At 51.6% G+C, this 12,870-nt stretch overlaps 5 protein-coding genes across 5 annotated transcripts; 3 read left to right on the top strand and 2 right to left on the bottom strand.

Annotated features, from left to right (window-relative positions):
- The first annotated feature begins 908 nt into the window (after nucleotides 1-908).
- ASPACDRAFT_1886521 (uncharacterized protein) lies at nucleotides 909-3,292 on the top strand. The gene is made up of 4 exons (XM_020198426.1): nucleotides 909-1,167; nucleotides 1,226-1,342; nucleotides 1,399-1,788; nucleotides 1,849-3,292. The coding sequence occupies exons 1-4, from the start codon at nucleotides 1,065-1,067 to the stop codon at nucleotides 3,234-3,236; spliced, it is 1,998 nt and encodes a 665-aa protein (XP_020058482.1). The 5' UTR covers nucleotides 909-1,064; the 3' UTR covers nucleotides 3,237-3,292.
- A 1,348-nt stretch (nucleotides 3,293-4,640) lies between these two features.
- Nucleotides 4,641-5,571, bottom strand: ASPACDRAFT_40961 (BTB/POZ domain-containing protein; the record flags this gene model as incomplete). The annotated part of the gene is made up of 4 exons (XM_020200856.1): nucleotides 4,641-4,928; nucleotides 4,998-5,143; nucleotides 5,207-5,327; nucleotides 5,386-5,571. The coding sequence occupies 4 exons, from the start codon at nucleotides 5,569-5,571 to the stop codon at nucleotides 4,641-4,643; spliced, it is 741 nt and encodes a 246-aa protein (XP_020058481.1).
- A 963-nt stretch (nucleotides 5,572-6,534) lies between these two features.
- ASPACDRAFT_40960 (uncharacterized protein) lies at nucleotides 6,535-7,171 on the bottom strand (the record flags this gene model as incomplete). Its single annotated transcript, XM_020200855.1, has 2 exons — nucleotides 6,535-6,696; nucleotides 6,743-7,171. The coding sequence occupies 2 exons, from the start codon at nucleotides 7,169-7,171 to the stop codon at nucleotides 6,535-6,537; spliced, it is 591 nt and encodes a 196-aa protein (XP_020058480.1).
- A 680-nt stretch (nucleotides 7,172-7,851) lies between these two features.
- Nucleotides 7,852-9,057, top strand: ASPACDRAFT_40959 (FAD-dependent oxidoreductase; the record flags this gene model as incomplete). The annotated part of the gene is made up of 1 exon (XM_020200854.1): nucleotides 7,852-9,057. The coding sequence occupies one exon, from the start codon at nucleotides 7,852-7,854 to the stop codon at nucleotides 9,055-9,057; it is 1,206 nt and encodes a 401-aa protein (XP_020058479.1).
- A 1,715-nt stretch (nucleotides 9,058-10,772) lies between these two features.
- On the top strand, nucleotides 10,773-12,835 carry ASPACDRAFT_40957 (fungal specific transcription factor domain-containing protein; the record flags this gene model as incomplete). The annotated part of the gene is made up of 3 exons (XM_020200853.1): nucleotides 10,773-10,961; nucleotides 11,026-12,058; nucleotides 12,768-12,835. The coding sequence occupies 3 exons, from the start codon at nucleotides 10,773-10,775 to the stop codon at nucleotides 12,833-12,835; spliced, it is 1,290 nt and encodes a 429-aa protein (XP_020058478.1).
- Between the last annotated feature and the right edge of the window lie 35 nt (nucleotides 12,836-12,870).

Genomic DNA, 12,870 nt, shown 5'->3' with positions numbered 1-12,870 from the left:
AGTGTCATCGTCGGCCACTTCTGTGGATATGCGCAGTGTGTATGAGTCGGGGCACAAGAAGGGCTTGGGCTTCATGAATCAGGGTTGCATACTTGAGAATGTCTTCCGCTGAGGTTAGAAACCTGATACGTACAGGATGGTTCGCCTTGTTGAGACGTTAGCCTGGACTACTTGTATGTGACAAATACAGAAGGCACAACCTGATATTTCGACAGTAGTTGGCATCGATAACTCCAAGAAACTGGAATTGATCAGAAACTGTTTAGAGTATGACCTTGCTTTTGCAAATCGTTCAAGAACAACGTGAAGTCTGGAGGTCTCTCTGCTAAATTGTTTGTGTGGATGGGAAAAATATATCAAAAGAAGAAATAGATCCAGGATGTCATCGTGGCGACATGACCTTAGCGTCTAGATTTTCTTGATCTTCTTTGACGGAGGTGCTACATGCTTGTATGATTCCAAGAGTTAAACGTGCAACAGATTGATTTGTTTCACCGAACCAAATGTATATCGAGCAAGGAAAGGGAAAAGTGAACAAGTGGGCCCGGCCTCTGCCTGAGGCGGAGACTCCCGGCTTACAGGTTCCAGGCAGGACAGGGTCCCTGGACTCAATAACTGCCATCTTCCAGTGTCCTCATCGTCGTTCTAAGGCTAGAAGATGTGGTTTTTATCCTGATGCTCACAGGAAATAAAACTTCTTTACAAATGCTGATTACTCGATCTAGTGTAAAGTATGGTGGTGAAATTCGATGCATCACTGGCGCTGACTAACCACACCCCGACCCCAACTGACGTAATCCCAAATCCCCAATCCTTAACTTAACCCCAAAACTACTGCGAGTGGAACAATTCCCTTCTCCAATCTGCATTCTTTAGCCACAAACGCCCCTTCCCCCTCTTCTCATCACCCGTGATCCGCGAACCCCAAATCTCCTTCCAAACCTGCGTCTTCTCTCAACGAGTTATCTCCCTACCTAATCGAGCTTTCCCCCTCAATCCTCCATTAATTGGAGATCCCCAAAGCTCAGCCCCCACATTGCAACGGACTCTGCAGTGGCCAAGCCATGTCTTCGGGAGCAACAAAACGTGCCGAACGGTCGCTAATTTGTAATTTGTGCCTGCGTTCGTTTGCACGATTAGAGCATCTGCAGCGTCATCGGAGAACCCGTACTGCCCCCATTCCAGAGGTTCAACGAATGCCTTCGGCCGACCTAACCTAGAATAGATACCAAAGAGAAGCCTTTTGCTTGTCTCTGCGGCCGAGCTTTCACACGAAAGGATCTGCTGAGGAGGCATGAGCGACTAAATCATGGGATTCGTGATGGTAACTGGTCGGTCGACGGTACGTAAGTCCCCTCCCCAAAAACCAAACGTTGGGCTAATCGGGGCACCTAATAGGCGAGCAATCTTTCAACATAGCTCCAGCGTCAACTACGACAGGTCCTTCCTTACAGCATAGGGCTTCCGCGCAGTCTGAACAGGCGCAGCCTCCCATCACCACCAATTACCCGGGGTTTGCTGATCCCGTACCCCAGCAATCTCTCCCGGTGAATGCCCCACTGAACTTTGACGATCTTATAAAAGACTATGATGATCCGGTGTTGGACTTTTCAAGGTTTATGGATATTGTGAGTTCGGACTTTGACTGGAGCATAATGAATCCGGGCATAGGGACCAATCATCAAGAAGTCCAGCCTATCGTCCCGGTGAACGCTATGCTCTCCGATCAGATAGACGTGACCCCAAATCACAGTCGTCCAAGCGTACCCGATGGTGCGACTGATAATGGTGTGCATAACCCCAGCAAGGTTTGTTACCGGACGAATGAAAGATACTGACCTGAGATAGACGACTTTCAAGAGCTGAAGCCTACGCTCGATCCCTGGGTGGTCAGTGAAGCTCAACGAATTGCGATCACACAATCACTGGCTCCGTTCCAGACTTCCCTTTGCAACTTCAAGCTCCCATCCAGATCCGCTCTCGGGCGGTATGTGAAGGGCTACGTAGACGGTTATAGCAATCATCATCCCCTCGTCCACATACCAACGCTCAGCATCGCCTCTCCGGAACGAAGCCCAGAGTTTGTTCTAGCGCTTCTAGCGATGGGCGCGCATTATCGGTACGAAACAAAAATGGCTCGCCGGTTGTACCACGCAGCTAGGTCGGTTGTTGTTGCCCGTCAAACCCGCGGCGGGCCGCTCTCGATCCCAGCAAAGGCCGGTGTACCCGGGCGTGGTACAATGGACCAACTGCGCGCAATAGTCCTGGTGGCAACGTTCGCATTGTCTCAAAAGGACAGTGATTTCATCCGCGAGTCTCTGGAGTGTCAGGGATGGATTGCCTCGCTTCTTCGTAGCGTTCCTATGCCACAACACAACCACGCCAAGGTCGGAGACAACTGGCGGCAGTGGGCCTCGATCGAGGAAGACATACGCACCATTTTCAGCGCATACTGTCTGTTGATGAAACAAACAATACTATACGACACGCCTCCAATGGTGTTGAGCCACGAGCTCGATCTCCCTCTGCCCTCCTCGTGCCGTGAATGGACAGCCGCGACGCCATCGGAATGGCTCGCTGCTCGGACCACGGTGCCACCCGCGATCTCTTTCAGGGAATGCCTCCGCTCACAGCTGGCCACCACCCAGCCCCAAGTTCCCACCCCATTACTTTCACCGATGGGAAACTATGTTCTTATGCATGCGCTCCTCCAAAGAATCTATCTGGCAAACTCCCTCTCCCAGGACGTAGACCGCCCCTCCCTCTCCGCCGCGGAAACCGACAGCCTCGAGCGGGCCCTCAACAACTGGCGAATCACCTGGAAGGCGTCCCCAGACACCGTCCACGATCTGCATGACACCTACGGTTCCATGGCCTTCGCCTCCACCGCGTTGCTGGGCATGGCTCACGTCCGTCTGCAGTGCAACCTGGGTCCCTGGCGCCAGGTGCAGAGCTGCGACCCGCAGACGGTCGCGGCCAAGCTCCACGAATGTCCGCTGCCGAAGCGGAGCCCACATCTGCCTCACGCCTTGCTCCACTCCATCCACGCGCTCCGCATTTCTGTCCACATGGGCGTCGCGTACTTTTCAACGCGCCAGTCCTTCTCCTGGAGCTTGTATCATGTTATCTGTGGACTGGAATTTGCGGTTTTCACCAGTAAATGGCTGCAAGTGGTGGCTCAGAACTGCACCATGGTGCCTCTCACCGGTAGATCCCTCTGTCCAACCGCAAGTTGACTTCTTTACGTATATGGCAGCGCTAAGATGTACTGGCAGACTACGAACGACAGATCATCCAATGGATCATCAGGGTAGTACGGGACGGTTTCGAGTCCCACGATGAGACAGCCGGCGACGATTACCAGATCGAGGACGACGATCTCCGCCGCCCACAGGAAACAATCCGCTTTCTGAAATTCGCGGTGCCGAAGTTGTGGGCGCAGATGTTCATCGCCTGTAATAGCCCCTGGCCCATTGCTCGAATGATTGGGGAGAGCTTGGAGCATTACGCCAATCTCGTGAGAGATGACGTCTGACTACAAGGGTCATCCACGCCATGGGCGATGGTAATGACATTCGTGCCACAGTCGCGAATGGTTGTCCGCATTATCTAGGTCTGTCTAGAGGATGCTCTAGACTCTGCTTCACAGCAACATTAGCTGACCGGTTGGTTCAAGGTGCTGGTCGGAGCTTTTCGGGGTCAAATGACCGATTCCCCGTGCACGTCCATTTAGGCCACTCAGCCATACCGTTAGATCCAGGGTTAGTATATGGAGTGCCCATTGCCACCACGGACTGAAGGCTATTGCTGCATGGGCGCTACATGCTATGAGGAATTCCGGAAGTTGTTGGTGCAGTTCCATCGAGCTAGCGCATCATCATTGACAGCGAGACAACATATGATGCCAGATGTTTGTGCAGTAGCCGTGAATAATATTGGAAATTGGATTCCGATTATGTGTGCCTCTGGAGTGCAAGGATTCACCTGCCTATGGCGATGTGGATGCACCTGCTGCCATGTGACTAAATCCTAACACTGTTGTCGTCCGAGACAGCATAGCAGGGACTTGAGCTACTGGGATTATGACCTGGACTGTAGAGCTCTGCAGTGAATATGATTGAAGTGAACAATTGAGCATGTATTCCTTTGCCGAAACAGGATTTTCGTACAGAGATTTTCAAGGCCAGCTGAATTGGCCACTTACATGGCTGGTCTCCTTCAGGTATTTACTGTCGGACTTCGGCTGAGTAGGCCCACGCATTCCTACTTATTATTGCAAAGCTAGTATTAATCGCGAGCAAGGAAAGTCAAAGCTATGGTCTCAGGACACTTTCTCTCGACGCGACGATCTCCAATTTAGGTCATTCCCCAGACCGATTCGTCTTCACAAGGGTCTCGAGTGTACACACGTGGACCATCACACTAGCAAAAAATACGCGGGATCGAGTTGGAAAGTCCGTTAGCTAGATTCCCAACGAACACTAACCCGACCGAGGCTTTTGCCTGGCATTAGCCAAAGAAGCCGATATGTGCTTTGGCGCCGGACCGTCTGCATGCCCGGTACCATGGCCCAATCGAGACACCGTTCATGATTAGTGCGACGGGGTGTGAGAAGTAATTCGCGAGAAGGTGGGCACAGACTACTCCCGCCAGGGTCTCAGTCTATTCCCGGACGTCGCCGCATGTTGTGCAGGCTGCGCTTGCTTCCGACGCTCACGGGCAAGCTGATTTTCGAGGTTGTTGCACTCGCTGCGCAGCGCTTGAATGGACCTTGTGGAAGCCTTGCTCGCCCCGTGCATCAGTCGCAGCACGCGGACAGACACATCATCGGTAAAAGGGCTCTCTGAAGCGTCGTCGGCGAGGAAGTCGTCGAGATGTTGCACCAGGACACCCGCTATCTTGTCGCGTACGCTCTCAGTATTTGGCACCTTGTAAGCCAGGTCTACGGCTGTCGCAAATCCCTTAGGAGATCATGGCATCTGGAGTGTTTCGTCGACCTTCTTCTCAACGAGAGCCTTCAGCCTCGACATCTGATAATATTCCGCAATCTCCGCGACTTGGATGTGGGCAAGAAAGATCTCAGACAGAATTGGAGTCGAAGGATTGGGGCGTGAAGTGGTTTCGCCTTTGGAGGCAGACTCTTCTGACAACCATCACTGGTTAGCTTGCATCCTAGAGACCTTGGTATAACAACGTAGACACAAACCGGTGGTGCTGGGCTTGCGCTCGTAATGAGTGGTATAATCCCCGGTATACAGGTATTCCACCATGTAACCCACAGTCGATGCCTGAAATCCGTCAATACGGTAGACACCTGTGCATGCCTCCTTCACACAGTCAGCTTCGGCTGCCAGAGTTGTTTGGTATCAAATCATATATCCGTACCTGAAATCGTCCCTCGCAGGCAGCAGCAAAAGCTTTGACCTGAAAGCAAACGACCGCCTTGTGGACAGGGAAGGTGGTTCCGTCACATTCGAGGGCGAAGTCAGTGTATCTCCCATTTTTGACCTGTTTATAGAGCGCCTGGCTTAGGATAACTGCGTGCGTGGCCGTGCTGAAATCCTGTCCCATAGTGACTGAAGATAGGAGGAAACAACACGGGTATCTTAAAGAAAGGTGGCTCAGATTTCAGACCAGTCTCGATCAAGGACTTTGCGGATAGGGACAGGTGTGCAGTGAGATGAAGTGGGAGGGTCAAAGGTCGCGTTGACTGGGAAATCTATAGCCTCCCTCTTGAGGTTGAAGTGGAAGAGAAAGGTTCTGTAAGAGGATAGTGAATGGAGTTAGTAATAGTTGATGTGACTTCACGGAGATGTTGAGACTGTTCATTCAATGTATGCGACTATCACATAGTGAATGTACGAGCCAGCCGCCTGGATGGACCCGGCCTGAGCCTCTTCCTCGACCTTTCATTAATCTGGCTTCGGGTTCTACCATCTCTTCTCAGACATCACACTCCCCCCCTGTAGGCTCTTTCTGCAGCTATGGTGGAGTGCTATTGCTTTTTAATTGGATAGACATCAAAGAACCCGTAAGTATATTGATCCCAAGTGCTCCTTGTTGGCAACAAATCCTGTCTCCTTGCACATTTCAGCTCACCTTGCTTGTAATATCCAACCACTGGTTCTTCGACTGGCAGGATGTTATGGAGTCAAGTCTTGTTTAACTTGTCTTTCCTACAAGAATGTGTGCGGCACAATCTGGCATGGTTATGCCATGCCGGCAAAGCCATTTACACTATCCCTATCTCTGAGGAGAAAGGATATTAGAACTAACCCGCCTCACTCTGAGTTCCTACTTGACATATATACAAGATCAGAATCGCAGGCCGAGAGTCGTCCCCACACTATCACGGTGGCGCATACAAATCCCACCCCCTGCGAAGCCCGAGCCCTAGTCCTCACACTCACACTCACAAAGTCTTCGCCATGAACCAATGATACTACGACTCTGACAGGCGTAAGGCGCCCGCCGATCTGCACACAAGTCCAGTCCAGCGCTTCCAAGCTCTACCCCTCCATCGCCAAGGCCGCACTATCCACCACCGCCGCAATCTTTCCTCACCAACATAGCCGACTGGCTCAGCATCGGTGCGTTTTTCAATCGGGATCTGCTATCTGGCTGTGAGTTGTATGGACTCCGGGCCAGCGAGGAATGATGCACATAGTCGAAAAACAAGGGAAAGGAGAGTGGTTGCTTTCCTAGTCAGTGGAAGGGAACCCAGAATTTTGGGTGTGCATACCTGCACATCATTGATCGGAGACTCTCCGAAGGCCCCGAGCACGGATTGACCTTCGGGGAGGACCAAGACAGCAAAGTAGAAGAGGTGGAGAACCCCGCCTTGGTGTCCCCGGGTTCGCCGCACCGCGTGGGTGAGGTGCTTGGGGATGGCTTCGCTGCCGACGATGCCGCCGTAGGAGTGCATCACAACCACCAATGACTTCTCCTTTTTCTCAGCAAGGTGTTGGACGGCTGTGGTGACAGCGTCCGCGGCATCTTTCAGTGTGCGAGAAAGAAAGTCGCTGTCGTTGATGCCGGTGCAAATGCTTGGGAGTTTGGGGTGGACGAAGGGATATCCCGCCTTGCCAAGGCCGGTTCTGAGTTGTTCATAAACGAGGGGGGTCTGGAAGGAGCCTTGAATGAGAACGATCGTCGGCGTTGAGGTGTTCATTGCTAAGTCCACGGATATTCCGAGGAGGATATATATGAAATGAAAGATAGGTGGAGAAGTTCAAGGTGTTTACTTGGTTGGGAGGACGAGAATTAGATCTTACATAAGCCCTAATAAATGGATCTGACATGGGGTGAGGTGAGATATGAGCCATATGGTGGGAAAGAGACCTTTCACATAGCAAAGCCTTTTCAGCGTGTGATGACGCATAACTTGTGAAAAAGAATGACACCAACATGCTACGGCAGTAGCCCGACTCGCAGTTGAGGCAACAGGTGGCTATCAATGTTGGTGTTAATGCATCAGTTGGGAACCAAGAAGGTACTGGCAGCTCGCATTACAGATGTCCAAAGACTCATGAGGGTCAATTCGTCGGGCCGACCTTCCTCATGCGAATCAGACTACTTGCTACTTTCCTTGACAAACAGCTCAATCTGGCTGGGTACAAGTGATGTCCGAGTTTGCCGAGCCCGCCTCGGACATTTGGTCGGCCTATTGGAATAGACCGAGCTATGAGTGAGGCCCCTCCTTGTATAGAGCTTTGCAGACCTCTTCCTTCTCGACATCTATAAATATGGATCTATCGTGTGCAGTAAGGTGGAAGTTGACCACAAACAGAAATACATATTTCTCCTCCAAGGCTTTGTCTAGCTCAACAATCACACTTCCTCGAAAGCATAATGCCACAACACATCGCTATCATCGGCGCGGGTCCGTCGGGCCTCACTCTCGCAGCGCTGCTGCAAAAGCATGCAATTCCCTTCACCATTTTCGAGCGCGAGACCTCGTCCTGCTCGCGATTCCAGGGTGGATCCCTCGACCTTCACCCCGAATCAGGCCAGCGGGCCCTACGGGAAGCGGGCCTCTGGGAACAATTCCAGAAGCACGCCCGCTACCATGACCAAGACTATCGCTTCGGAGACAAGACCGCAGCAACTTGGCTCTACCACCAAGCATCTGCCAACGCCGAGGGCCGCCCGGAAATTGACCGGTCATTGCTGCGCAAGATCCTTATCGAATCCCTGGACCCCGACAACATCCGCTGGGACCATTCCGTCTCTGAAATTGTGTCCCTGGCTGATGGTAGCGTCAAGCTCTTGTTCCAAGGCCGAGAGGAACCAGTGTTCACGAATCTGGTAGTCGGGGCGGACGGAACGTGGTCCAAGATCCGCCCAATGCTGACAAGCTGGAGGCCTGAATACACCGGCTTGACGGTGATTGACTGCCGCATATCCAACATCGATGAACGGTTTCCCGAGCTCAGTGAATTTGTGGGCCGAGGAACCTTCTTCTGTCTTTCCGAGGGAAGCGGAATCTTCATCCAGCGCAACGGAGACCGTAGCGTACGCGTCTACCCTTGTCTCCGCGTGGAGGAGAAATGGGCATGGAGTGACCCCTCCTTCGACTGGGATGATCACAAGAGAATGACAAAGTTCTTGATTGAGACTTTCTTTGCGACGTGGGATCCTCGTCTCCAAGCTGTTATCAGGAATGTGGATGCGAATATGACGCCCCGTGCGCAGTATCGCATGCCCTCGGGACTGCGGTATCCGCATCGTCAGGGATTGACGCTGATTGGAGACGCTCTACATGTTATGTCCTGGTTTGCGGGTGAAGGGGCAAATTTGGCAATGCTGGATGCGGTGGACTTGTGTGAAGCGATTCTCGCGCACCCAGGAGATCTGGAGCAGGCGGTGCGCAGCTACAAGGCAAAAGTCGTCGACTCCTGCCGGGCGGATGTCACGAATGAGATGTCGCAGGAGCTTCTAGTCAAAGCGATGGCAGATGATGCTCCTAGGGCTTATGTGGAGGCGATGGCTGAAGCGATGGATGCTTGGTTTGCCGGGGGCAAGTTGCTGGGCAGGGTCGAAGACAACCTTTGCTAGACGAGTTGGGTTTGACTTCTATACAAGTTGGAATTTAGCCAGTAAATTCGAAGCTCTAAATTCACTTTTGCCATTAAGGATTATAAATGGAATTCAACATGACTTGAAGCCCAAATATAAGAAAAGCATGGGGTCAGCAGCATCCTCGCTGATAAAGCTCCTTGAGCTTTGGGAATCTCTTCTCCGGGTTGAGCATAAGATATAACTTCAGCCTGCTTCTGAATCTAGCTGCGACTGTGCCAGAGAAACCCGCGAATCGCAAGATCATTACAGTTCCAGAAAATTGGCATATATGCCCACCCTCGGCGCATGTCGTTGTAGACTAGGTATCCTAGGTTGGCAATAAGTCATCATAACTGTATTGAGTCGGCAAATGTACTCTGGGAGATCTCTGCGTCGGTCATGTGGGTGCGGCCGATCACATCACCGCTTTCAAGGCGGCGGATTTTATCCTCAAACCAGGTCCCACCTGCATGGGCATCCACGCCCTTCACGCTGCTATTGCTTGCGCTGGTGTGAGAGGGGGCACTTATAGTCGCGTCTCCGGGATGCTCGCAAAACCGTGCTTGTCTGGATTTCTCGAGCAGGGTCATGCCGGTGTTTTCCCAGGTGGCAATTTCAATCACGCACATGGCGTAATGGATCACAAACCGGAGACGGGATTTTAGATTTGGCAGGCTGCTATTCTGGTGACTGGACCATTCGACGGGTGAATTTGGCTGCTCTTCGAATAGGTTTGAAGGAGCCGGCAACTGAGGTAGTCATAAGGAGCACACTGCGTGAGCCTAATACTCCGAGGTGAATTAGAGGGCCGGTGTCACATTTCTCACGTAATGGGAAATGCATCAGGAATACCATTTTTTTCGAGCCTCAACGTGGCTCTTTTTTTATTACCTGTGCAGCCTTCAAGTGGAGATTCCCCCAGCAAGCGGGCTTCGCGCTCTTAAGCAGACAACCTTGACTTTATTCAGTTCGAGGCTCTTAGTCAAAATGACCAGTTTGGATGCAAGACTGGACGAAGGCCTTCGCACGGATTGCAGGAAGGATAATATCCTTCGCACAACTGCTTTGGCACCGCCTCAACTATGAACACAACACGGAGTTCCAATCCGCATGGGACAACATTATGACTGAATTATGCTTGCTCAACGGGGGCATAGACCCTTTCTCTAACACAACAGAACTAGGAACATCGTTCCAGAACAGCGTAGGGTAGCATTGACCCTCAAGTGGGCGAAACTATAAACGCCTGGGATTTGTTTTCCGGGGAGAGCTGGAACTTAACAATCTGAACCATGAAGCATGACCTATTATTAAGATTGTACTATCTCGAGAATCACATTCCAAGCACCTCGGTACCAAAACATGACCGAAATGCGGGAAGCGGACTTTACGCATAAATTGCCGAGCCCGGCGGTAACCGCGATATATCATAAGTAGGGCTCCCTGCCCCACAGTAGGCAACCTCCGCAATTGTCCGAACAACCGTACTCAGCAAGCTTCCTCACCCCCAAACAATGGATCCTTCTCGAAGGAGAATGAAGCGGGCACTGAAGCCGGGTGCAAAGAGAAGACGGCCTCCACTGGCTTGCATCCAGTGCTATCAGCGGAAAGTCAAGTGCGGCAAGGAATTCCCAGCCTGCAGTCGGTGTGTGGGGGCCGGAATTGCCGAGGAATGCACGTATCGAGAGGGTTCGGCTCATCAGAAAGAAGTAATGACCAGCCCTGCCCGACCTAACAATCGAGAGGTTGCGCCAGCGCCTAGAGCTTTGTCGTCAGAGAATAATCTACAGAGAGAATCCCAGCCTGCACCCGCTGGAAATTACGACATAACTCATCTCCGACGCAGAGGCGGCCACGTTCAGTTTTATGGTTACAGTTATCACCTGAACTTCTATCAGCAGGTAAGATTCAGCAGCTTCTTTCCAGATAGATAAGAAGTAGGCAGTATAACACAAAAGAGCATAGTTTCCCGAACTTCGATCATACATTGCTGGTGTGAAAGCTCAGTACCCTACGATAAACGGGGCGAGAGACGGAGTCTTTCCACCAAATCATGAAAGCACTACCTTTGGCAAACACATCAGTATCCCGGTGGGTACAACAGCTCTCAAGGCTGTGATACCAAGCAAGTCCGTGTCGGATGCGCTAGTACAGACTTATCTTGATCGTTTCGAAACTACACATCGCGTGCTGGACCGGTCGGCTTTCATGGCCGAGTATCATCGTCACTGGAGTGATCCCACGTCAACAGCTCCCTTCTTCCTCACTCAGCTGCTTTTGGTCCTTGCTACTGGTGCCAGCCTGAATTCTGAAACCTACCTCGAAAACAAATCCAACCCATCAATCTACATGCAAACAATCAAATGGATCGAGGTCGCTGAATCATGGCTGACTTTCGCCAACGATGTTGTGCCACATTCTCGCGAAGCAATTGCGGGTCGATGCTTAGTGCTTGTTGCCAAGCGAGCGAACTACATACAAAGCAGCTCATTCTGGACCGGCAGCGGCGAATTGATGCGGCTGGCCATGGCAGCGGGATACCACCGGGAGGTGAGCCCAGCAGCTCGAATCTCCTCCTACGATCAGGAGATTCGTCGGAGGCTATGGACGACCATCGTGGAGCTGGATGTACAAGCCGCCCTAGAACGAGGCATGCCGCCCACTCTGCGACCCGATGGCTTTTCTACAAACTATCCATTGCACATTAATGATGACAAGCTCTGCAATTCTCTTGACTGTACGGAGGATATCATACCTCTAGCGAAAATGGCTGATACCTCGTTTCAGGTCGCCCTGCTACAATCCTTGCCGATCAGACTTGCAATATGCGCATATGTCAACGGCTGCGATGTAGCGATGGAGTTTGAGCAAGTGCAAGAACTGGGGGAGGCTTTGCACAACGCGCTTCAAGCTATCCCGGACTGGAATAGTCGCGCAGCAGATCCACGCCAGCAAAAACTGGCGATGTACTTGAGCACCCTGCTGAAGATTCATTTCTGTCAGTATTTGCTTTTATTGTTTGCCAAGTTCAGTTGCCAGTCCCCGCACACGTTCCAGTCAATCATATGTCGCAGAGCTCGTTTGGATGCTAGCACAACAGTGTTGGAATGCCACCGAAGGCTTGTTGACGATGAAATGGTGCCGAGGCACGCTTGCCAAATAGGGTTGATGGTCGCTACTTTGAACATATGCCATGAGATCTCTCTTTCTCATGGCCCTTGTGGTGAGTGAAACTACCGTGCTTTGAATCAGAGATAAAAGGAAAGGGAAAAGGAAAACGCCTTCCTTTCTCCCTCTCTCTCTTTCTTTCTTTCTTTCCGGATGGAAGAGTAGACATAGTATGTTGACATTTCGCTCCGAGAAGAAGCCATCTCGATAACCACTTGCTTGGGAGTGGCAGAGCACCTCCTTGGAGCAGTTGAGCAGGTGCTAGATATACTGGAAACAAGGATAAGTAGAACCCTGCATGGATTGAACGAGTACTATCTCCTCAGCATGATCATCGGTCTCGTCAAAACCAGGATATCCCCGGAGACGAGGGTCGTCAATGACAACGAAGCTGCAAATCGAGCAATCCAAGTCTGCACTTTCCTACATACCGCTCGAGCTTGTCTACTGACTGGTGAATGGCCGCTGCCGACGTTGTACGTTTCCTTTGCCATGACCCATCCGCACACTCGTCATCTCAACTAATGAAGACGTCACAGCGAGGCCTACGTTGACGCGGGAGGACATCCCACCCCGACGATACAAAACGATGCCTCCGGAGGCTTAGACTCAGTGTCGCGCGAGCATCCCCTTCCTAACAAC

The sequence above is a fragment of the Aspergillus aculeatus genome (assembly GCF_001890905.1).
Source record: "Aspergillus aculeatus ATCC 16872 unplaced genomic scaffold ASPACscaffold_4, whole genome shotgun sequence".
Lineage (NCBI taxonomy): Eukaryota > Fungi > Ascomycota > Eurotiomycetes > Eurotiales > Aspergillaceae > Aspergillus > Aspergillus aculeatus.
This window is presented reverse-complemented; position numbering and strand designations above follow the sequence as displayed.

What these genes read in the sequence shown, in the direction of transcription:
- ASPACDRAFT_1886521 (XM_020198426.1), top strand. Translation starts at nt 1,065, where the DNA reads ATGTCTTCGGGAGCAACAAAACGTGCCGAACGGTCGCTAATTTGTAAT. An exon ending in TGGTAACTGGTCGGTCGACG is followed by an intron (nt 1,343 to 1,398) that starts GTACGTAAGTCC and finishes GGCACCTAATAG; the next exon opens with GCGAGCAATCTTTCAACATA. An exon ending in CGATGGTGCGACTGATAATG is followed by an intron (nt 1,789 to 1,848) that starts GTGTGCATAACC and finishes GACCTGAGATAG; the next exon opens with ACGACTTTCAAGAGCTGAAG.